Here is a 25,341-nt window from a genome sequence, read left to right as displayed (position 1 = left end):
ATATTTAAAATGAAAAACAAATTTAACCAACATAAACTTAACCAGTATTTCAATGGGAAGTGTGGGCCTTCTTTTGGCTGATGAGATAGACAGGTTAATTAGGATTGTTGCTGTGTGCCTTCAAGTTGTTTCAGACTTCGGGCAACTCTAAGTCTAAAGTTTAGGGTGAGTAAATAAGCTTGGAGGAAGGCATTTGGCCCACAGGCCTTAGTTTGGGTACCCCTGGTCTAGAACAAATGGAAATTATGAGATTCTGAGCCCCAAAGAAGCCCTTACTAACAAAAGAAACTGTTCTCGTAGAAGCTTCCAGCTGTCCATTATCACCTTTTTAAATGTGTTGCAGTACATGTAGTCTTTAAACATTTTTTGGCCACAGTCCACTCTTAGTCTTCAGCTAGGTTTCCCATAGGAATGTGGTATTTGCATTAGAAAAATGTCATGGTTAGATACTGACCATTATGTTAAAATGTCAGTAAGACTTCCTTGAAGGAGAATCAATAAAAGAACAAGGAAGTCTAAAGAGACTTCATAGAAAAACTGTAAGTTAGTGGTGAGGGACAAACACGTTAATTGGAGAAATAGAGGTAAAGGTTAATTTACCTGCATGCCAGAGTGTTATTCAGCAAATTATTTCATTTTCTGTCTATGTAATACTAATCTATTGAGCTTTTATGCAACTCTCTAGGAGCTGCAGTTTTTAGAATTGTAATATTGTAAAGACAGTCCCATAAAGGCATGGGATGGGGAAGATCAGGGAGAACGGGTGGTGCTGCAGCAACATTTTGCTGTTAATCCCATATGCTAATTGCATCAGTGTTAAAAATGACCCTTTCTACATGCAGGAGACTTGCTTGTGGATTTCAGTGGCTTCTCTGTGTAGTCCAACATGGTCGTTGTTAAGAGTGGTCCAGCATTTCTGTCTTCTCAAATAATACACTGTGTCCAGGTTGGTTCATCAAATGGTTCACAAGCATTTCAACAGAAAAGAAGGGAGGAAACCATGGAAATACACAATGTGGCTACTAGTATTAAAACACTCTAAAATCAGGACAGTAAATAAAGACCAACGCCATGAAAACGGGAATTCCAGGAATGAAACAATCAGGATCAGCTAACACCTCCAGGAGCCCCTGATGGCCTAGGGGATAAAGGCCTTGTGACTTGAAGGTTGGTTTGCTGACCTGAAGGCTGCCAGGTTCGAATCCCACCTGGGAAGAGCGCGGATGAGCTCCCTCTATCAGCTCCAGCGCCATGAGAGAAGCGGACATGAGAGAAGCCTCCCACAGGGATGGTAAAGACATCCAGGCGTCCCCTGGGTAACGTCCTTGCAGATGGCCCTGCTCCTGACATGAAAAAAAAAGCTAACACCTCCAAACAAAAGGTTCCCTCCGGCTTTCAATCTGTAAGGCCATTAAATGCTAATCAAGATGATCAATTGCAACATTCCCATTTTCCTCAAACAGAGTTCTTTCTCCCACGCTGGACCTTCCACAAATATATAAACCTCCCTTGTCTAGTTTCCAACAGATCTCAGAACCTCTGAGGATGCCTGCCATATGGTCGAAACGTCAGGAGAGAATGCTTCTGGAACATGGCCATATATCCCGGAAAACTCATAGCAATCCAGTGATTCTGATTATGAAAGTCTTCGACAACAGAGATCCATATAAAGCTTAAGAAGCTGTTAGGAGAAACAGCAATGTTGCGCGGCCTCATCCTTGGAGCGCGCTGCAGCCAATAGGAGCTGCTTGAGCAACATCCCTGTGGGTCCCTTGAAGCGTCGTGGACCCTTCCCTTCTCGCGAGACCCTCTCAGGAAGGAGCCGCCGTTCTCGCGATGCTTCCTGTTGGCTGACAGTGGTGTCGCCCCCCGCGGGAGGCGCTGCTGGTCGTCGCGCTCCGGAGAGAGGGATGGAGGCGCCGCTGGTGCGGGAGTCTCCGCGCCGGGTGCCGGGCAGCCCCCCTCCGCCGCCCCCGGGGCCTCCTCCGCAGCCCCCGCCGTCGCCCCCGCCGCTCCTGCCGCCGCCGCCTGCGCCTCCGCCGCCGCCGCCTTCCAACGCGGGGAAACAGCCGCAGCGGGAGGAGAAAAGAGCGGCGCTGAGTAAAGTGAGGAGGGGAGGCTGGGAGGGGAGGAGGGAGGTTTCCTTTCAGCACCAGGGACAGCGCCGCGCAGGAGGAGGAGGAGGAGGAGGAGGGAGGCAGGGAAGGAAGGAAGGAAGGAAGGAAGGAAGGAAGGAAGGAAGGAAGGAAGGAAGGAAGGAAGGAAGGAAGGAAGGAAGGAAGGAAGGAAGGAAGGAAGGAAGGAAGGAAGGAAGGAGAGAAGGAAGGAGAGAAGGAAGGAGAGAAGGGAAGGGGAAGGGGAAGCAGGAGGGAGGGTGCGGGAAAAGAGGCGTGAAGGAGGGAAAGCGGAGAGAGGGAATCAGAATCCTACAGTTGGAAGAGACCTCATGGGCCATCCAGTCCAACCCCCTGCCAAGAAGCAGGAAAATCGCATTCAAAACACCCCGACAGATGGCCATCCAGAATCTGTTTAAAAGCCTCCAAAGAAGGAGCCGCCACCACGCTCCGGGGCAGAGAGAGACTCCCACTGTTGAACAGCTCTCTCACACAGTGAGGAAGTTCTTCCTAATGTTCAGGTGGAATCTCCTTTCCTGTAGTTTGAAGCCCTTATTCCACGTCCTATTCTCCAGGGCAGCAGAAAACAAGCCTGCTCCCTCCTCCCCATGACTTCCCCTCACATATTTATCCATGGCCCTCATCATGTCTCCTCTCAGCCTTCTCTTCTGCAGACTAAACATGCCCAGCTCTTTAAGCCGCTCCTCATAGGGCTTGTTCTCCAGACCCTTGATCCTTTTAGTCACCCTCCTCTGCACACTTTCCAGCTTGTCAATGTCTCCCTTACGTTGTGGTGCCCAGCATTGGACACAGTGTGATTCCAGGTGTGGTCTGACCAAAGTAGAATAGAGGGGTTGCATAACTTCCCTGCATCTGGACACTAGACTCCTATTTATGCAGGCCAAAATCCCATTGGCTTTTATACTCACTGCATGACTTGCTGTCCAAGAGGACTCCAGTATTTTCACTCATACTGCTGTTGAGCCAGGTGTCCCTCATTCTGTATCTCTGCATTTCATTTTTTCTGCCTAATTCAGTGGTTCTCAACCTGTGGGTCCCCAGGTGTTTTGGCCTACAACTCCCAGAAATCCCAGCCAGTTTACCAGCTGTTAGGATTTCTGGGAATTGAAGGCCAAAACATCTGAGGACCCACAAGTTGAGAACCACTGACCTAAGTGGAATATTTTGCATTTGTATCTGCTGTACTTCATTTTGGTAATATTAACCCATCTCTCTAATCTGTTAATATTGGGAAAGTAGGAGAAAAGCAAAGAAGGAAGGAAGGAGGGGAGGAAGGGAGGAAGGAGTGAAGGGAAAAAGAAGGGAAAGAAGGAGGAAAGGCATGAAAAAGAGAGAAGGAAGGGAAGGGAAGGGGAAAAGGGAGGGAAGGGAGGCAGGAGAGAAACAGAGAAGGAAGGAGAGAAGAGGGGAAAGGGAAAATTATATATTATATATACTACAACTTATGATATAATACAATATAATATATAATACTAATAGTATAACATACTGGTGGTATATTACATGTACTGTAGTATAATCACATAGTACAATATAATAATATATAATAATAATAATACCCAACATGGGTTGCTGTGAGTTTTGCAGGCTGTATGGCCATGTTCCAGAAGCATTCTTTCCTGACGTTTCACCTGCATCTATGGCAGGCATCCTCAGAGGTTGTGAGGTCTGTTGGAAACTAGGCAAGTGGGGTTTATACAGGGTGTTTGAAAAAGAACTCCCTATTCACCATTTAATTTAAATGGTGAATAGGGAGTTCTTTTTCAAACACCCCGTATATCTTTGGAAGGTCCAGGGTGGGACAAAGAACTCTTGTCTGTTTGAGGCAAGTGTGAATGTTGCAATTGGCCAGCTTGATTGACTTGAAGGTGGGTTGCTGACCTGAAGGTTGCCAGTTCGAATCTAACCCTGGGAGAGTGCGGATGAGCTCCCTCTGTCAGTTTCAGCTCCCCATGCAGGGATATGAGGGAAGCCTCTTACAAGGAGGGTAAAAACATCAAAACATCTGGGCCTGCCCTGGCCAACATCCTTGCAGACAGCCAATTCTCTTACACCAGGGACGACTTGCAGTTTCTCGGGTTGCTCCTGACACAAAAAAACTTGATTAGTATTGAATGACCTTTCAGCTTCAAAACTTGGCTTCTTTCTGCCTGGGGGGATCTTTTATTGGAACCTGCATGGTATCCTCAGAAGTTGGTCTTGGAAGCTAAGTAGGGTCAACCTTGGTTAAAACCTGGAAGGGAGACCTGATGCAAAACCACCTTTTGAGTATTCTTTCCTAAGAAAAGTCTATGGAGAATTAATTAAATTTCTATGAGATGACAAGGGGCATGAAGGCACACACACACCAGGACATGCGTATAGTGAGCCCTTGGTATTCAATAGGGTTTGTTTCTAGGCCTCCCAGTGGATACCAAAATACTTGGGTGCTCAAGTCCCATTGTATACAATAGGGTACTAAAATAGTGTCCCTGGTATAAAATGACAAAAGCAAAGTTTGTTTTAACTATGGTGATTATTTGTAGGCACATATGTTACTATGGAAGAATGAATGTTATAATAGTGATTTAATCAGAGTTACAACTTCTATTTCAAATTATAATTTATTGTGTTCAAATGGCCATTTCTGCACAGCAACATGCTGCTCTCGTTGTTGAAGCAAAGAGCTGCAAACCCCACATAAAGTTTCTCTTGTTATTTTGCTCATAAATCTTTTTAAGAGTGTATATATTTGGGGGGAAATGTGTGTGTGTGTATATGTATATGTATGTGTGTTTGTATGCATACACATACCCTGTTTCCCCTAAAATAAGACATCCCCAGTAAATAAGACCTAGTAGAGGTTTTGATGAATTGCTAAATATAAGGCCTCCCCCGAAAGTAAGACCTAGCAAAGTTTTTGTTTGGAAGCATGCCCGCCGAACAGAACACCAAACCATGTAGGATTGGTAAATGTATGTACCATAGATAGTTGTACATGGAAATAGTGGTAGTAACAAGAAATTTTTGATAGGATTCACAGTTTGTCTGGTTACGCTGGTTTGTGATGACAACTACTGTACCGTATATAATAAATGTGAATTCTTCTTCATGGAAAAATAAGACATCCCTTGAAAATAAGACCTAGAGCATCTTTGGGAGAAAAAATTAATATAAGACACTGTCTTATTTTCAGGGAAACACGGTAGTTATAAACTGTTACGGATGTATAAAAGTGGGGGGACATAATGTAATAATATGCAAGGAAAAAAAAGTGTGGATGCTGCTGTTGGCTGGGTTCAGGACCCTGGCCAGAGGCACAAACAGTGTAGTAGCCTAGGGCTAGTCAGGATGCTTTATTTAGATCCTGAGCACCTGTTGAAGGAAGGAGCCGATATAGTCCCAATCTCATCCTTATTCACTGCAAGACTGCCCCCCCCCCCCCGCCAAGTCAGAGGATTGCTGATGTTTTGGTGTTATTGTTGTTGTTGTTGTGGTGGTGCGCCTTCAAGTTATATCTGATTCATGGTAACTTCTGAACACAAGATTTCATAGAATCATAGAATCATAGAATAGTAGAGTTGGAAGAGACCTCATGGGCCATCCAGTCCAACCCCCTGCCAAGAAGCAGGAAATCGCATTCAAAGCACCCTCGACAGATGGCCATCCAGCCTCTGCTTAAAAGCCTCCAAAGTAGGAGCCTCCACCACCGTCCGGGGGAGAGAGTTCCACTGCCGAACAGCCCTCACAGTGAGGAAGTTCTTCCTGATGTTCAGGTGGAATCTCCTTTCCTGTAGTTGGAAGCCATTGTTGATTTGTTCAGAAGGGGGGTCCCTTAGCCTTCCTTTGAGGCTGAGAGATGATAACTTGCTCAAAGTCACCCAGGGGGTTCAGAGGATTGTTAGTCTTGTTGGATCCATGTAACTGGATGCATATGCTAGTTCCACTGTATGCTCTAGTTCAGTGCTTCTCAACCTGTGGGTCACCAGATGTTTTGGCCTTCAACTTCCAGAAATCCTATCAGCTGGTAAAATGGCTGGGATTTCTGGAAGTTGTAGGCAAAAACACCTGGGGGCCCACAGGTTGAGAACCACTGCTCTAGTTGGAATTTAGACCTTTAACATTTGTTTGTCTGTAAATCCTTTCTGGTTTACGATGAACTTGTTGTGAGGTTTTCTTGACATTATTTGTGCAGAGGTGGGTGATCATTCCTTCCTCTGAGGCTGAAAAAATCTGATTTGTCCAAAGTCATCAAGCATAGCCAAGTGGAGATTCATACCTTAGTTTCCCAGAGTCCTAGTCCAGCACTCAAACCACTACACTATGTTAACTCTGCCTGGTTTATTTATGTTGTTGCTGATTTAATTTTACTTTCCAGGGTGGGAAGAAATCCTGGTAGGAATGCCTGGCTGGGTGTAATGTTTCTCCACCCCATACCCCATTACATTGGAAACCAAAGCAGGAGAAAAATATCCAAGTGTAGATTAGACACAGTGTTGTCCATTTCAAATTGAACAGGATTGTGCTGAGGAAAAGCAGTGCAAAGGATTGATCTTGAGGCTAGATATTAGTGAGTGGCAGAAAAATGGAACATCATGTTAACTTGTAGAAATAAAGCAGGGATGCACAGTTTGAGACTCTCAATGTTTTTGGACTCTATCTCCCATCAGTTGAAATCCAACAGTATGTAGAGGTTCACAAGGTGCTCAGCCCTCTAGTAATGAAAGGAATACATTTTTCCAGACATGAAATGCAAATAACATGTTCATTTTGGTGGCATTGCATACATTGGAAAAGATTCTACTCAGTTTTTCATATGATATTTGCAGGTAGTTATACGCCGGCTGCCTCCTAGTTTTACCAAGGAGCAACTGGAAGAACAACTCCACCCTCTTCCTGCTCATGATTACTTTGAATTTTGTACTTCGGATCCCAGGTGAGGCAAATTTACTTACACTCTCTGTGAATGAAAATGGCATTTGATGTGAGATTACATGTCATCACCTAAATTTTAGGATCGTCCATTTCTAATACAGACAAAATAATAAACGTGCTTTGTTGTGCAACAATGAAAAATATAAAACTAAACCAGTTTTGTATCATGTTGTTCTGTTGTGTTTATGATAGGCATTCATTTTTTCATCTTTATCTGGGAGTAATACATTGACTATTTATCTCAATATGCAGATCTAAACTTTTTTCCATGTTGTGATTATTAGACCCACTCTTTGCCCTCTATTTATATACATTAGGGCTAATTAACTCAAGCCTTTCATTAAAGGTTTCTGAACACTTGTACAGATGTTTCTCTATCTGTGTTTTAGATTTAACAAGCTATAAAAGATATCCCCAGCCACTCTTGTCTATAATGGAGTAAAAAAAGAGTAGCAGTGAAATCAGTTTTAAACCTCAAGAATGCTATTTAATTTAAAAAAAATAGTTACATACTTTTTTCTAATCTGAAAGCTGTTTATATAGAAAATGAAGAAGTCTTTTAGATCATATATTATTATAATAATTCATTACAGGTTGACAATATGAGGTCTAAAGCCTGTAGTTGTTCCTTATCTAGTCTTTTTATCATGGCATATGTCATTAAAAAAAACCCTGGGAAAAAGGGAAATAATTGTTACAGCTTTAGTTAGTCTTGCAGTGGTCTTCCTAGAGGCTGGTGGTTTGAGTGTCATAAAGGTTGCCTTCCTTTCAGAATTAATTTTTCTATGGCTTAACACATCATCCTTCTAAAACTTGCAGTCTTTTTCTGAGTCTGTTCAGTCCTTTTTCCCATACATATAAGTCCACTTAATAGTCATAGATATTACATCCCTGTCATTGTCTAAGAAATATCTGTTTTGTAATCATTTCATTTGATTTATAATTTATTTGAGATGACACATACTTCCACCCATTCTTCCATTTGGAATATAAATAACAGAAAATATTAATTGTTGTTGCAGTCTTTATCCTCATCTCTACTCAAGAGCGTATATCAATTTTAGAAATCCTGATGACATCCTTCTCTTTAGAGATCGCTTTGATGGATTTGTCTTCATTGACAGTAAAGGTAATGTATTGTCTGCGCGCTTGAGGAACTACAGAATTGTATGGTGATTTCCATGAACCCCAAAGGTTGTTGGGTTCATTTTTGGTAAACAGCTAATCTTGGTGATGCAATGGGTTAAACTCTTGTGCCAACAGGACTGTTGACCGAAAGGTCGGTGGTTCAAATCCGGAGAGCGGGCTGAGCTCCTGTCTGTCGGCTCTAGTTCCCCATGTGAGGACATGAGAGAAGCCTCCCACAGGATGGTAAAACATCAAACATCTGGGCGTCCCCTAGGCAATGTCCTTGCAGATGGCCAATTTTCTCATACCAGAAGTGACTTGCAGTTTCTCAAGTCGCTCCTGAAACAAAAAAACCCCCAAAACTTTGCCATATGATAAATTTGAAAAAAAGGTTAAAAGTTCTAGTTATAATTAAGTCTTAGTAAAGGTTCCCCATAATTTTGTATATCAATTTATATGTGTGCATACACATGTGTTTGCAGTCAAAAGTCCAAAAAATATACATGGGGTTGGGTTTTGTGTTTGCAACCTCTGAAATATAACATAGCTTATATTACATTCATAGATTTGAGTAGACATAGACAAGGATGAATGTGTAGTTTACTTTTACAACTGTCTGTTTAAAGATATCTTTGTTAACGATTCACACATATTCATTTCCACAATTGGATCCCCTGAGAAATGGCTGAGAAATTGCCTTGAATAGGCTGTGTTGTAGAAAAAAATAAAAACAACATTTTCAAACTTGTAACCTAGTGAAACTAGAAGACAAAATTAGGGACATCGACATTTTGCACTGAAAGTGATATTCTAACATGATTAATAAATCACTTTAAAATGAAGTATAGGCAATCTCCAAGTTACGAACAAAATAGGTTCTATAGGTTTATTCTTAAGGTGAATTTGTATGTACATCAGAGACGGTACATTTTAAAGTGTGTATGTGTGTGTGTGTGTGTGTGTGTGTGTGGACACACACACACACACTTAACTTTTGGCTATCATAGAGAAGGGTTAACACCCCTGTGGTGTCTGTTTTGCTGTCTGTGTCCCTGTTCAGAAGATTTCACCTCACTTTCTGTCCCTGTGATAACTGGATTTTAAAAAATGTGGCTTGTTATGGAAACAAGGATTGGTGGTAAAGCTTCATTGGAGACACCTTTTGCCCATGATAACTCTTCCAGGAGTGAATTTCCCTTCTAAGGGGTAGATTTATCTCACTTTTTGTTGTCTTACCACTGCTGTTAACTATGAGTAGTTTGTAAGTCAGATGTTTGTAACCTGGGGACTGCCTATATATGTATACAAGACATTAGCAAATAATTGTTGTTTGATAGCCTGGCTATAGAATATTTGCTAATATATTTGTTGAGAAGTGTATTTCTGCCAAATTTAAATAAATAGAAATGAAAGAGATGTTGATGCACTTGTGTTACACTGGTTCTGATCCAACTCTATTTATAAATAACACTGAAGTCCACTTATGTGAATTTGCACCCCAATTAAGAGCTATCCCAAGGCAGAGCTGTGGGTTGAGAAAGCTATGATTGTATCTGTGTGTGCATATTTCCCCTTCCTCAAAAGGAAGTTTTTGATCAAATTAAGGAACAGAAATTTTGATCATTTTACCTGGAAGGAGTACAAATCAAGAAGGAAGTAACCAAGGTTCCTTCAGTCTTAAAATCTATGTCCTTTTACCTTTAATTATTCATCTCCTTTGTAATCTCTCCAAGGTTTAGAATATCCTGCTGTGGTTGAGTTTGCACCATTCCAAAAGATTTCTAAAAAGAAGCTAAAAAAGAAAGATGCTAAAGCTGGAAGCATAGAAGACGGTAAATTTATTTGTATACAAACATTTCTTGACAGTTTGCCGTTGAGTGGTATCTGATGAAATACTGTATATGGCATGCTGTGCTTCATTTTCTTTCCAATATCTTTTGTTTACAGATCCAGAATATAGAAAATTTTTAGAAAGTTATTGTGCTGAAGAAGAAAAAATAAGTGCCAACCCTGAGACCTTGCTGGGAGAAATTGAAGCAAAAACAAGGGAACTCATTGGTCTGTTAAGATTATTTTTCCATCCCATAACAAATTATATTTTATTTGCCCTTGTATTAGTTTTGTTGTTGTTGAATTAATGGGTACTAAATGAAGACTATGCCTGGTGTCATTGCAGGAGTTTCTGATAAGGAGACCGGCCCTTCTTCATTGTTTAACATTAACTAGTGCTCTCAGAACATACAGTCAGATAAATATGTATCTGTAAGGTTGGTCAGATACTTACTTAGTGATGGTCAAATATTTCTGTGGACCTCTGTAGGGGATTATAAAGCACCACTGTGAATCTGTATGGGGCAGTGGTTTTCAACCTGTGGGTCCCCAGATGTTTTGGCCTACAACTCCCAGAAATCCCAGCCAGTTTACCAGCTGTTAGGATTTCTGGGAGTTGAAGGCCAAAACATCTGGGGACCCACAGGTTGAGAACCACTGCTATAGGGGATTATTTCAGGACTTGCATCATTCCAGCAAAGGATTCCAGCAAATGAAATATTTTGTTTAAAAGTGCAATTTCTGTTTTATGTATAGTCAGTGTGGTAGAGTAGTTTGAATGTTGGACTAGAACTCAGGAGGCCAAGGTCTGGTCAGCCATTCATACCCACTGTGTGGCCTTGGGCAAGTCACACCCTCTCAGTCTAACAAAAAGGTAAAGGCAACTCTCCTCTGAATGGGTCTTGTCAAGAAAATCCCATGATAGGTTTGCCATACATTGGAATTACTTGAAGGCACACAACAGCAACATGTGATACTATACATCTTTTTATCAAAATTGAGGAAGAAATTCAGATAACTATGACTATAAGATAATTACAGTAATAATGTGCAGTTCTAAGCAGGAATAAATTAAACACAACTCAAACACATGAAAAGTAGTTTCTGATTCATAGAATCATAGTTTGAAGAGACAATTGATTTCTAATCTATGTACATATAAGAGGTTAGGCCTGTGAACTAAAGTTTTGACACTGAAGACTTTTAGCCTTAATCATGTGATACTTCCATAATATCTTTGATAAAGAAACAAAAAGATAAAACCATTTATTAATTCCAACTATAGTAGAACCATTTAATCTATGGAGCAAACACAAGGCAACCAAGTAACCATTTGATCAATTGTTCTTAAATTCAATTAGCAATTTAATTTAGACTCATATGATTTATTCAGTTATGTGGATGGTTCCTATTATGACCTCAACAGACACTACAGATTAATATGTTTATTTGCATGAGAAGAAGCCACATCATTCAACCAGTTGACCTAAGTGATTAGACTACGTAACACTTGTGTCTGTGGTGCTCTAGTAATGTATGTAAAAAAAATCTTCCTAGAAATTAGGAAGGCATTTTAAAATATCTATTACTTTGAACAATAATTTAACACAGTAAATTAAGTAAAATTAAGAAGAAGGATCAAGTTACTAGTAAATTATTAATTTAAGTTAAATTTATTTCCTATGCTAATAGCTAATTATAGCTCAGTGCAGATTTGAAAATGAAGCACTAAAAAGCAAGAAAAATTCCCATTAAAAGCTTGAACTATAATGATAAATGCATTGAAATTACTAATTCCATCATATAGTTATTGAGTTGGCGAAAATCTATTTTTTCCTCATTAATCCTGTAACCTAGCTCTTCCCCTCTCCCCAATTTCTATTAAATGATGAGGGTTTACACAAGGTGATATTACATACTTGTGTACTAATTAGCACCATGATTTTTTTTTCAGAACTGTACAACAAAATTTTGATCATATACAATAATTGACATTTCAGGGCCAAGCTAAAAGATAAATGCAATGAAACCACCAGTCAGGGGAAAGGTGAAGCAAACATACTTTGCAGAACAACCTTTTTCTTTTGCAAAGTTTTGAAAACTGTAGAGCAATATTTATGGAAACAGTATAGTATTTTTATTTTATATATCACTGTTTTTCAAAGTAGGCATCTGTGACCTGATGCCAGTCCATAGACAGTTCCAGTCAATGTTCACAAATGTGGCGCTGATCCCTGGCACACTGGGGAGAACCCCCTGCTGGTTCTCCATGTTAGATAGCTTAAGAAGCAGTGAAATACATTGTATTCATTGTGTGCATTAAATGTGAATAGATAGATATGTAAAATAATCTCAAAAATGGGTTTATCATTAGTGATTTATGGACTAAAAAAGAACAAATGACCTGTCTATAACAGAGATGTGAAAATGCTTTATTACATAAAACCCATATGAAACAGTGTTCATTATTGCTTACAATGTAATTACAATGTTAAATCTTAATGATAAAAAGCAAATACAAAATATATTTATATTAGGAATGGAGCACTATATATCACATTTTTTGTGTTTTAGCTAGAAGAACAACACCACTTTTGGAATATATTAAAAATAGAAAATTAGAAAAACAGGTATGTTTGTTTTGGACTCCAGTTTAAATGTTGTGTTTTAAGTTCTTTTTTAATCTTTGTATAAATCTACATTGAACATTTCCAACATTTTAGAGAATCCGAGAAGAGAAAAGAGAAGAACGAAGAAGAAGGGAATCAGAGAAGAAACGGCTAAGAGAGGATGAAAAACGGAAGCGCAGAGAGGAAGAAAGACGTAAAAGAAAAGAAGCTGAAAAGCAAAAGAAAATTGCTGAAAAAGAAATAAGAATAAAGGTAATGGTGAAATAGAAAACTTTTTAATAAACTGTCACTGATCTTGCAATTGTACTGAGTTTCAACATTTTAGTTTAATATGTATCTGTAATCACAGTGGTGCAGAGGTTTAAATCGCTGTGCTGTTGAACTTGCTGACTGAAAGGTCAGCGGTTCAAATCCAGGGAACGGGGTGAGCTTTCGCTATTAGCCCCAGCTTCTGCCAACCTAGCAGTTCAAAAACATGTAAATGTGAGTAGATCAATAGGTACCGCTCTGGTGGGAAGGTAAAGGCACTGCATGCAGTCATGCTGATCACATGACCTTGGAGGCGTCTACGGACAACGCTGGCTCTTTGGCTTAAAAATGGAAATGAGCACCAACCCCCAGAGTTGGACATGACTAGACTTAATGTCAGGGGAAAACCTTTACCTTTACCTATGTATCTTCAACTTAAATGCATATGTATGGAAGAAGTCACATTTATTTATCTGAAGCTGGCTGTCAGATAAGTGGTTAAGTATTGAGAATAGAGATAGTTAAATATACAAAATGTAACACAGCATTTGAATCCCCTAGTGTACAAATTGTGTTGCTTAATATTCTTATTTAATTCACGTTTGCTTTTTCATTGATGTCTAAGTCTATCTGAACACTTCTTGACATGAGTCTGATTTTATGACATGTAATAGTGATCCTAGCTCATCAGTTTTGGCTTTCATGAAGTGTGTGTAGGTGGATAATGGCCTATTTTAGTTTGAGCTATATTTAAAGTTCTATATCTTAAGTTGATTCAAAGTAGACTGAGCACTGTGAGTAATGTGGAAAGTTGTGGGGGAAAGTGCAATAACCCTAGGCAGAGGACCCTTCTATATGGACCACCAAGTCTGAGTCTTGCTAAAAGTTGCTCCTAGGCATCCAAATAATGTCCAGGGACTTCTAATCTCCAATGTAAGGTAAAACCTGTTTATTATTAGTAGAAGTCTCTGCAGCAGCCCAGGACTTCGGGGTTTGTGTGGAAAGCTGGACTTGTTCTGTTACAGAACAGGTGGCACTGTTCACACAGGACAGTGATGTCATTTTCCCTGCAGAAAAAAGGATGGCACTTACTATTCATTTTGTTTGTTGCTGCAGCGACAGAGCTCCAGGGCAATTCTGGCCTGGAAAAAGGAAAGGGGTCACCCCTTCCTTTCCCCCCTGCTTTATTCAAATTGTAAAGGCGCCTTTGCTAACAGCAGTAAAAGCATCTGGTGATGGCCAGAAGCTTTCAGAAGCAGTGACAAATGATACAAAGTGTAAGGGTGACCATCCAGCAGGCCAAACTGGGTTCAGCCCAACTGAACAATCAGGACTCTGTTCCTGCTACTGCGGTTGTAAGCACTCCAGCAGAATATGGGGCCAGTCCAAAGCAACAATACTTCAGACCCACCCTGGATTTAGGTGTCCATGCATTGGAGTCCAGAGAGAAGTATGGAAATGGTGTCTGAGCTAGTCAGTTAAAGGAAAGAGCAAAAAGGCACCTCCAATTTATCAGTTTATCCAGTCTTCTTTCCAATTAGTTTTGTTGGATTGGGGGCCGGGTTGTCTTGTAAACCTTCCCTTTGTCTAAGTGGTGTGGCTTTTTAATGACAGCAAAGGGTCACCTGCTATTGTGAATTGTGGGTAAAGGGTGGCCTGATAGCTGTCACAGACACCTGTATGGATCAACAGGTGACTGGACTGGGTGATGCTGGCCTGTACAAATGTTGTTGAACTGGACACCATTGAAGCCTGGAGGAATGGAAATGGTTTGTTGCCATATAGAAGGAATCATTCTGACTAGGCAGCTTTTAATCTTGAGTTTGAGCTAGAGAGACAGATCATTGTTCTGGAGTACTGATCATCACTGCCATCAATCTATATTTCAAAGCAGACTGATGTGGTCCCCAATCAGTTTTTTGTGAACTCTAGTACATTAATTCTGGTGACTGATTCAAGGCTCCTTTTTCAAAGTCTTGAGTATCTTGAGGCAAAATACCTGGAAAACTGCTTTTTTCCTATATAAATCTTCTTGTGTCTTAGAATCAGCAAATAAGACTTTTCTCAAATAATCTGCTGAATACTGTGTTGTAAATATGGAGAGAGGGAATGGGATATCTCTCTCCATATCTATCACACAGTATTCAGCAGATACTTTAGGAAGAGTCTTATTTAAACCCTTGTGTCAGCAGGACAGCTGACCGAAAGGTCGGCAGTTCAAATCTGGAGAGTGGGGTGAGCTCCCACCCGTCAGCTCCAATTTCCCATATGGGGACATGAGAGAAGCCTCTCATAGGATAGTAAAAATCCGGGCATCCCCTGGGCAATGTTCATCCTTGCAGACAGCCAATTCTCTCACACTAGAAGCAACTTGCAGTTTCTCAAGTCGCTCCTGACATGAAAAAAAATGTGCTGACTTTGAAAACTTTTTAAAATCAGCTTAAAACTTCTGTTTACCTAGGCATTTTAGGTCAAGGAGCTGATTTACTATGCATTTACTAATGTGCTAGAGTTGATTTTGTTATTATATGTTAGCTAACTTAATTGTATTTTGTGATTGAACAAATATTTCAGATTATACTTTGTTCACTATCATGGTATCTGTTCAGTGAAGAGCAACTGATATTTTAATAGACAAAATCAAATATTTCTTAGCTTCTTAAGAAGCCAGAGAAAGGAGATGAGCAAACCTCAGAAAAGCACAGAGAAAAAGAAAAAGCTGACATTGACGACAGCAAATGGGAGAAGTCACCAGGACATGGGAGTATAAAATCCAAGCCACTGGAAGGTTCACTAAAGGAAGTTAAAGAAAAGTAAGTCGTACCTCATTGTGATGCCTTGAGTTGCATCTTTAAGACACTTTAAATCAAATAATCACTTTGCCTTATTTTTCACCAAATTAGAAGATGATTTCCTGATATTTCTTTATTATTATTATTATTACACTGAGGAATCAACTCCTACACATATTACTATGTCTGGAACTGGAGTTCTAGAATTTGCAATGCTGAAGCAGTTCTGATCTTATTTTTATTTGAATTACATAGATTGTAGGAATTATGTATCATTGTATCTCATTATTTGGTTATTGAATATTTGCTAGCATGTATCTCAGATTGAGAATTGAATCCACAGAAAATATACTTGAAGTCATATAAAAGCTTTGTGACATTCGATCTGTAAAGTTCATGCATAAATTCCCCCACATGGCACTGAGACTCTTATCTATCTATCTATCTATCTATCTATCTATCTATCTATCTATCTATCTATCTATCTATCTAAATGTAATGTTTATTTTACTAGGGAGTAAACAACAAAACCACTGAACCAAATCACACCAAATTTGGCCAGAAAAGACATAGTCATCCAAAATACGTCTTTCAAACAAATAAAAACCCTAGAAAAATTAAGCCCACATTAGAGGACGAGAAAGAACTGTTTTTCCCCTTGCTGCCAGTTAGAAGGGTAGGCTCCGCCCACTTTGTCTCCTAGCAACCCACTCAGCCAGAAATGGCGCCTAGGGCCTGTTCATTCAGGCCTCTTGCACACTGCCTATAAAATACAGATTATCTGATTTGAACTGGATTATATGGCAGTGTAAACTCAAGGCCCTGCCACACCTATATAACCCAGAATGCCAAGGCAGGATAATTCACAGTATTTGATTTGAACTGGATTATCTTGAGTCCACACTGCCATATAATCCAGTTCAGTGTGTATTTTATACAGCTGTGTAAAAGGGGCCTCATATAATCCAGTTCTAAGCAGATAATATAAGATTATAAATATAATATATAATAATTACTGTGGTATAATAATACAGAACAATATAATCTCTAAAATCAGGACAGTAAATAAAGAGTAACACTCTGAAAACAGGGAAATTCCAGAAAGGAAACAACCAGGGCCAGCTAACACCTCCCAACAAAGGATTCCCCCAGGCAGGAAGCAGCCAGGCTTTGCAGCTACAAGGCCATTAATATTAATCAAGGTGGCTAACTGCAACATTCACACTTGCTGCACCGAGACTATTAATTGCTATTCCACCTGGCTAACCAAGAAGGTAGAGAGTGGCCAGGCTTTGAAGCAGCAAGGCTATTCAGTGCTGTTCAACCTGGCCAACCAAGATTTCCCCTAGATAGAAAAACCTCAGGTTTTGAAGCCAGGAGGCTACTCCGTCCCATTCAACCTGCCCAAGAAAGGATGCCCCTATATAGAAAGCGGCCAGGCTTTGAAGCAGCGAGGCTATTCAGTGCAATTCAAATTTAAATGCTAGAAATCATAGCATTTCAAATAAGGCATACTCAACCTGGGTTGCTGTGAGATTTTCGGGCTGTACGGCCATGTTCCAGTAGCATTATCTCCGGACGTTTTGCCTGCACCTGTGGCAAATGGCATCCTCAGAGGTTTGTTCAGAGGTTTACGATATGTTTCATATACACCATATATTAACATAGCCCCAGGTGGCACAGCAGATTAAACCGCTGAGCTGCTGAACTTGTTGACCAAAAAGTCAACAGTTTGAATCCGGTGAGCAGAGTGAGCTCCCGCTGTCAGCCCCAGCTTCTGCCAACCTAGCAGATTGAAAACATGCAAATGTGAATAGATCAATAGGTACCGCTCTGGTGGGAAAGTAACAGCGCTCCATGTAGTCATGCAGGCCACATTACCTTGGAGGTGCCTACGGACAACGCCGGCTCTTCAGCTTAGAAATGGAGGTGAGCACTGACCCCCAGAATTGGACACAACTAGACTTAACGTCAGGGGAAAACCTTTACCTTTACTATTCACATAGCATGAAGGTAATTTTATGTACACACTGTTTCCAATAATTCTGAACAAACCTCTGAGGATGCCTGCCACGGATGCAGGCAAAACGTCAGGAGAGAATGCTACTGGAACACCCCAAAAAACTCACAGCAACCCAGTGTTTCCAGTCATGAAAGCCTCTGAAAATGCATACTTAACCTGTTAGGGACATCAATTCAGAACCTTAAGACCATGATCCAACATTTAAGGCAGGCATGGGTAAACTTGGGCACTCCAGGTGTTTTGGACTTCAACTCCCACCATTCCTAACAGCCTACCAAGATTTCCCCTAGATAGAAAATCCTCAGGTTTTGAATCCACAAAGCTACTCCGTCCCATTCAACCTGGCCAAGGAAGGATGCCCCTATATAGAAAGTGGCCAGGCTTTGAAGCAGCAAGGCTATTCAGAGCAATTCAACCTGGCAAAAAAACCATTCCCCCAGAACGCAAGTACCTAGCCTGCCAAGCAGAAAACCTATTCCATTGTATTCCAGCTCACCAAACAAGGATTCACATAAGAAAACAGCCATCCTTTGAGGCTGCAAGGCTATTCACTGCTATTCCATCTGGTCAACAAATGATTCCCATAAGCCACAGCAACGTGTGGCTGGGCACAGCTGGTATACATATACTAGCTGTGCCCAGCCACGCGTTGCTGTGGCATAGTCCTAAGGGGGTTTTTGTTTGTGGAAGCAAGTAATCAAGCAAGTCACCTTGATTAGCATTGAATGGCTTTGCAGCTTCAAAGCCTGGTTGTTTCCTCCTCTTTGTTGGGAGATGTTGTTTTCTGAGTGTTATTCTTTATTTACTGTCCTAGTTGTAGAGTTTTGTAATGCAGGGTGCCTGGTTTTGTTCATTTTCATGGTTCACAGCAACCGAAGAAGAAGAAGAAGAAGAAGAAGAAGTAGAAGAAGAAGAAGAAGAAGAAGTAGAAGAAGAAGAAGAAGAAGAAGAGTGATAATGATGACTCCGAGGTGGAGGGTATGCAGAGAAAGAGGGCAATGAGCATTGAATAGCCTTGTAGTTTCAAAGCCTGGCTGATTCCTCCCTGGGGGAATCCTTTGTTGGGAGGTGTTAGCTGGCCCTGATTGTTTCCTGTCTGGAATTCTCCTGTTTTTGGAGTGTTGTTCTTTATTTTCTGTTCTGGTGGTAGAGCTATGTAATACTGGGCACCTGGTTTTATTCATTTTCATGGTTCACAGCAACTGAATAATAATAATAATAATAATAATAATAATAATAATAATAATAATAAATTTATTCTTATATCCCGCCCCATCTCCCCGAGGGGACTCGGGGCGGCTCAAGAAGAAGAAGAAGAGGAGGAGGAGGAAGAAGAATGATAACTCTGAGGTGGGGTGTGTGCAGAGAAAGAGGGCAATTAGCATTGAATGGCCTTGTAGTTTCAAAGCCTGGCTGATTTCTCTCTGGATAATAATGAGAAGAAGAATAGTAATAATAATGACTCTGAGGTGGAAGGTGTCCAGAGAAAGAGCACAACTAAAAGGATGAATAATCCCTGGGTCTCTTTACCTGCAGAAGAGAAGGTTGAAAGGAGATGTGAGGGCCATGTATAAATACTGTCCGCTGCTCTCCCTCCTGAGAACAGTCCCTCACAGCAATAGTACAGCTGCTTTTCTCTCACCCCGCATGCTCTCTCTTCTGAGGGGGAAAGGGAGTGAGGAAAGGGAAGGAGTGGCTGTCAAGGGTTGCCAGTTGCAAGCTCTGCCCACCACTGCAATGTTTTGAGAAAGTGGGGTTAGCATCTGCAAGCAGCTGCAAGGTCTTCTGGGTAATGTCGTTGTTTCAGTTCTTGGGGGGGGGGCTCTGCACATGTGTGGTAGCAATTGGGGGGTTGGTGATTTTGTTATTTGGTCTTTATTTTTCTAGGTTTATTTAATTGAAAGACATAGATTGGCTGACTATGTATTTGTGGCCAAATTTGGTGTGATTTGATCCAGTGGTTTTGTTGTTTACTCCATGGGAAAAATGCACATTATATTTTTATATATATAGATGAATCTATGTTAAACAATGCTAGTTTGTTTGATTGTTTTATCACAATTTACACCTCACGGCCAGAACTGAAAAGTTACTCATGAGAAAACTGAACGTAATGACAGACTGGAGCCATCAATAACTGAGCAGAAGTACATGATTATTGGATATTCCTTAAAAGTAACTTTCCAGCCTCAATCCACATATCGCGTGTGTATTTCTCTTCAAGCAAAAGGTGCCATAGCCATCCACCATCACTGCTATTTTTAAAACTTCTCTAGCTTCCAATGTAGATGTAAAATAGAAGCTGTACTGCAATTGTAATTCCCAGTTGAAAGTATGAAAGCTTGTACCTCTTACAAAGGAATAAGGTCCCTGGAGTAAACAAAGTTGCATTTGAATAAGATTGTACTATGAATATAGTTGCCCTTACTCCAGTACCTTTATATGTTATTTGTCATTATATGATATTCTGTGGGTGCTCCTGTCAAACAACTTGCTCACTGATGATTCTAGTGAGGACTACTCCCAAGAGGCAACCTCACCCAGTAACCGAAAAATGTTGCCCTCCTCAGCTCTAGAACATGCAAGGTTCTTAAACTAACATACAGTGTTCTCCAGATGTATGAAACTTGATTAGTGCTGGCTGAGCTATAGTTTCACTGTCTCAGGACTTCGTCTTCTTGCCATGTTTTCCCCTGTGCCTGAGCCAAACTATACAGACTCTCTTTGGAGAACCTTCACTTTATGCCAGACCTATGAGAAATGTTTTGGGATGTATCCATCAGACTTGTTCCCATCAATAAGGCAGTGAAGCTTCAGTTTCCACTCATATCATAAAGGATGGATGAGGCAAAATAGTGAAGAGCCCTTTAGGTTCTCTATATTTATTTATTTGGGACCCGCCTACCTTTGTGACTGCATCTCCTGCTATGAACCCACTCGTCCTCTTCGTTCATCCGGTAGGGCACTTCTTTCGCTCCCACCACCATCCCAGGCTCGGTTGGCGGGGACGAGGGAGCAGGCCTTTTCTATTGTTGCTCCCCGGATCTGGAATTCCCTTCCGGAGGAGATCCGGCAAGCACCCACCCTGGCTTCCTTAAAAAGGCTGCTTAAAACATGGCTCTTCCGCTGCGCCTTTGGATAACCGAGCCCGTAGCTATAGCAGTTGCACAGGCCATCTCTTTGACTTGAAACATTGCACTATATTCCTCTGCCCGAAATCATCTTAGAATATAACATTGTATTTTAGTTCTAGTGGTCCCTCCAGGCCATCCTCTCCTCCATCCCAGTGGTCTTTTTTCCCCTCTTTCTTTGCAGATTCATGTTATTTGAGTGATTATATTCCTTCTGCTTATGTGATTGTTTTAGTCAATTGTTATGTTTTGTTTTTGTTTCTAATTCTTATAGCGTTTTATAGTGTTTTCAGTGTTTTATTGTACAATGTTTTATGCTGATTTTATATTGGAAACCGCCCTGAGTCCCTTTCGGGACAAATAAACTTTTACTTACTTACTTACTTACTTACTTACTATATTTATCAGGCTGGTTGAAGTGAAGGCATGCTTACTACTCTTATAATGTTCTGGTTGGTCATAATAAATATATTGCCTGACCATTGGAATCATCTTTATAGATCAACATATTTTATTTTTGGGTTGCTGTGAGTTTTCCGGGCTGTATGGCCATGCTCCAGAAGCATTCTCTCCTGACGTTTTGCCCACATCTATGGCAGGCATCCTCAGAGCTGTGAGGTCTGTTGGAAACTAGGCAAGTGGGGTTATATATCGGTGGAATGTCCAGGTTGGGAGAAAGAGCTCTTGCCCATTTGAGGAGAGTGTGAATGTAGCAATTGATCATCTTGATTGGCATTTAATGGCCTCGTAGATTCAAAGACTGGCTGCTTCCTGCCTGAGGGAATCCTTTGTTGGAAGGTGTTAGCTGGCCCTGATTGTTTCATGTCTGGAATTCCCCTGTTTTTAGCTGGGAATTTTGTTTTGCTTTTTGCCTACTTACGTTTTTATTCATAAAATTAAATATTTGGGAATGTATTAATCAAGGTTTGGAAATAAAATCTTCTATAGCCAGATGATAAGATTCTGGATGTGAAATTTTACTCTGTAAATCTCATTCTCCCCCCCCCCCCCCCTTACCTGAATGTGCAATAGGTCTTTACATTAATAAAAAGTGTTTCTTTTCATGTTGTTAACTGTAAAATCAAGAAAAATTACAACACAACACTATAACTACTAGTTATAAGTATGAAAGCTTGCTCCTCTTACCAAGGAATAAGGCGTCTGGGGTTGCACTTGAATGGGATTGTCCTGTGTACATAGTTGTAAATATACTCCAATACCCCTTTATGTTCTTTGTCACTGAATGATTTTTTTCCTGAATTTGAACTGTTAATGTTATAAACACAGGTCACAAAATGATAGTGATAAAGAGCAACGAGATTCAGATAGAAGATTTCGCGACAAAGAACCTGAGAGACAAAGGTATCGGTTGGAAGACGGCCGAAAGCACAGAACTCACTATGAATTTGACAAGTTTGTGAGAAGGAATGATGATGAGGTGAAGTGGGGGAAAGGATACAACCAAGATCGAGGGAAGAAAGTGAACTACAACTACAGCTTCACTGTGGACACAGTAGACAAACTGGGTAAAGAGGACAAGTGTGATGACATGGCATCCAAAAAGGAGCGCATAAGAAATAAGGTTCTTTTATTCATTTAGGATAATCTTTCATTAGTAAAATTACTTCAGCATCACATAGGCTTTGCTTTAACAGCATGATTTTTTAAAGAGAGTTTGATTTTCAGTGGTATGAAAATCTCCATACCTTACACAGTTGAAGCAGTTAACAATGACTTGAACCTGTTTGCATATTTAAAGCACTTTGCTTTTGTGAAGCACCTTTAATTCTGTTTTTTAAATGCTTAACAAGTTTAATAAATACATAAGAGTATATCTGAACTGTCCATAAGCATCTTACCTTTATCCAATCTGCCCAAAACAATTCAGATTTTATGTCCTAGTACATTAATACAGTATGAAACACTAGCCAAAAGAGTAGCATTGATGTTGGCCAGATAATAGACCAAAAACACAGGCTAACACCTCAGTACTAAAGCAAGTTGTATTTTTAAAGTGATTTTGAAGACTTCCAAAAGACAATTTGTTAAGAATTTTGCTGTTAGCAATATAAATATAGACCAGCTGATTGGTGTTTTCCATATTTGCAACTATACCCTTTGGCTAGCATAGTTTATTAGAACTGCATCTAAGTGTTGCCTCTTGCCTATATATGGATATTGTCCATGCCATAAAGTAATAGACCTTACCTCACTGGCAAAATACATTGTTCTGCTGTTTTTTATTCATTTAGGCAGAACCCCCTCAATTTGCTTCAAGTACTTGGCTTTCGGGAGCCAAAAGTGAACTAAATGTCAGATCATAATCTAGATTTTTTTCCTATTTCTTTGTAAAAGCTGCTTGTCAAAAGTTTCTATACCACTCAGTGAAGACTTTTGAGATCTTGTTATGTGGATAAATGTTTATTTTCCTGAAAGTCTTGATCGTTTCTTTGTTTTCCCCCATCGCACAGGATCGACCAGCAATGCAGCTGTATCAGCCAGGAGTTCGCATTCGAACACCTACGGGGTGTTCAAATAGGTCCTATGACTGTGCTGAGAAATATCCTGAAGAGGCTTACGACAGAAAGTATGAGGCAGACAATTCACCAGGAGGTGGCTCCGAGAAGAGTGAAGATGTAGAATAAAACAACATGGACAGAAACTTCAATATTAAGATTTAGTATCTGTCTCCAAATTCTATGTGTTTAGAACTGGACTAGTGTTATTATTATAGTTTCTAGCAGTAATTTGGGCTCCATGCCCAAATGTAGTGTATGTGTTAGGGAAAGGATTTGTTAGGTGTTATGCAAAATGAGTACATTTGTTCTCTTTTCAGCTGCAGGTATTCTCTGTGCACATGGAAAGAATTTACATTTCCATACTGCAAAGGGGTGCATATTTGATTGTATATTATGATAACAATCACTAAACTATTATCAACCAGGGTGAGTTTTATCAGCATTATCATTGATATACTACACAATCAAATAGCTGAAATTGTGGTTTTATGATCATATTCATAGGTTTGAGATGCCGAAAGGGTATGAATAATACAACCAAGTGAACAGAATGTACAATTTGATTTCTGATAGCTCTTAGCGTGTTTTAAAGTTTGCATTTTGTATAAAAAGGTTCCAGAAAATGTTACAGCACTTCCATTCAGTTAAATTGGCAGAACATTTTAAAGTCTGTGTCCATCAGATTTGAGGCATTTGATCGTGTTCAATAAACTGCATTAACTACAGAGGCCCCATCCTGGTAAGTAAAGAAGAAATGAAGCCTTATAAAATGTATAACTGTTTTTATATCTTTGAAGAGGGAGGAAAGGGGACACATACTGTACACCAGGAATATTTTCCTTGATAGAATAAGAAGTTCATAGTTTAGGTTCAAGTAAGTTAATAAATGCAATGCTATATAACAAGCTATAGCAACTGAGCCCACCTTTTTATTGAACTGATTCACATACTTTTGGTTAGGTACATATACTTCAATTATTATGGAAGAGCCCTACTCAACTTATGGCAGCATCATGGGTGGTTAAATGATACTTTGTAGAATGAGGTTTATAATTTGCACATCTGTATCCACTGTCACACATTTCAGTACTGTAATTTATCTTTTCAATAATTACCCTGTAATTCCTTGGAGGACTGCACTTTTGTGGGAGGTATGCAGCCCATGGGCCAGTCTTTCCCCACTCCTCATATAAACACAGCATGTGCACATAGAAGAGGTGTTCCTGACCCTTTCTATTTGTAGCAAGTTTTTCTCCTAGTCAGATTGATCAGTCCTACTCCAGTTACTTGTAGTAGATAGATATTTTCAGGGGGGGGGGGAGAAGTGTGGGCAATGGTCACCATTACTTTATTAGGAATTCAAATGTCACCTATGCCTAGCCTACCATGGACCTGTCACTATAATTTATTTTTCAGTTTGCTAATCCATCAGGTAAATCGCAATACATTTATTTTGTTCATTTCATTTTATTTTGGTTTCTGAACTGACTCTGCCTATACAGGATGCCCCATGTTTAAACTAGAAAAAGTCTAAAATTGCTACATCTGCCTTTCATGAAATAGCATTTTAAAATGTTTTTGTCACTTTTTAATATGTAATTTTAGCAATGTTTTATATGCTAATATCTTATAAAATATGTTCTCACATGTCACCAGTGGATATGGAAATACTGATATGTAAGTGAGCAATGAAACAAAGTATGTCTGAGGGAGAACAAACAGTGGCAGCTCATAGCTGAAAGTACTTCTTTTATACACATTTGTGTTTTTCTAGTGTCTTTAATAGGCAACGGAAGAGCATAACTTTGATAATGCTGACATATTGTTTGTCTAAACACATAACTTATTTTACTACTTTTTTACATCTTGTCTTGACCTTTTATTACTTAATCATATTGTCAGCATCCAATTGTTCTAATGTAAATAAAGGTGATCTTCTGGAATTTCAGCCAGTGGAAGAATAAAATAAAACATGATCATCTGAAAAATG

General features: G+C 40.0%; 1 protein-coding gene and 1 long non-coding RNA gene across 4 annotated transcripts in view; one reads left to right on the top strand and one right to left on the bottom strand.

The window, feature by feature from the left end:
- Positions 1-1,778, bottom strand: part of LOC134297558 (uncharacterized) — a 4,415-nt gene extending 2,637 nt beyond the window's left edge. The window contains exon 1 of one of the 2 annotated variants that reach the window (XR_010004348.1): positions 43-1,778. This is a non-coding gene — a long non-coding RNA (uncharacterized LOC134297558). The remainder of the gene's footprint in view (positions 1-42) is intronic. The other variant, XR_010004349.1, reaches the window with a different exon arrangement.
- Positions 1,691-25,341, top strand: upf3a (UPF3A regulator of nonsense mediated mRNA decay). Of its 2 annotated transcripts, none has more exons than XM_062975439.1 (10): positions 1,691-2,105; positions 6,944-7,050; positions 8,072-8,178; positions 9,911-10,009; positions 10,125-10,235; positions 12,582-12,637; positions 12,731-12,889; positions 15,542-15,699; positions 22,120-22,414; positions 23,304-25,341. In XM_062975439.1, exons 1-10 carry the CDS (start codon positions 1,911-1,913, stop codon positions 23,475-23,477), a joined length of 1,461 nt encoding a protein of 486 aa, XP_062831509.1. In that variant the 5' UTR covers positions 1,691-1,910; the 3' UTR covers positions 23,478-25,341. The 2 variants fall into 2 exon arrangements, with proteins under 2 accessions (XP_062831509.1, XP_062831508.1); XM_062975438.1 differs by having other exon boundaries at positions 1,858-2,105; positions 22,120-22,358.

Source organism: Anolis carolinensis, chromosome 3 (genome assembly GCF_035594765.1).
Source record: "Anolis carolinensis isolate JA03-04 chromosome 3, rAnoCar3.1.pri, whole genome shotgun sequence".
In the NCBI taxonomy this organism is placed as follows: Eukaryota; Metazoa; Chordata; class Lepidosauria; order Squamata; family Dactyloidae; genus Anolis; species Anolis carolinensis.
The sequence above is the reverse complement of the archived record's forward strand: the minus strand, read 5'-3'. Positions and strand labels throughout refer to the sequence as shown.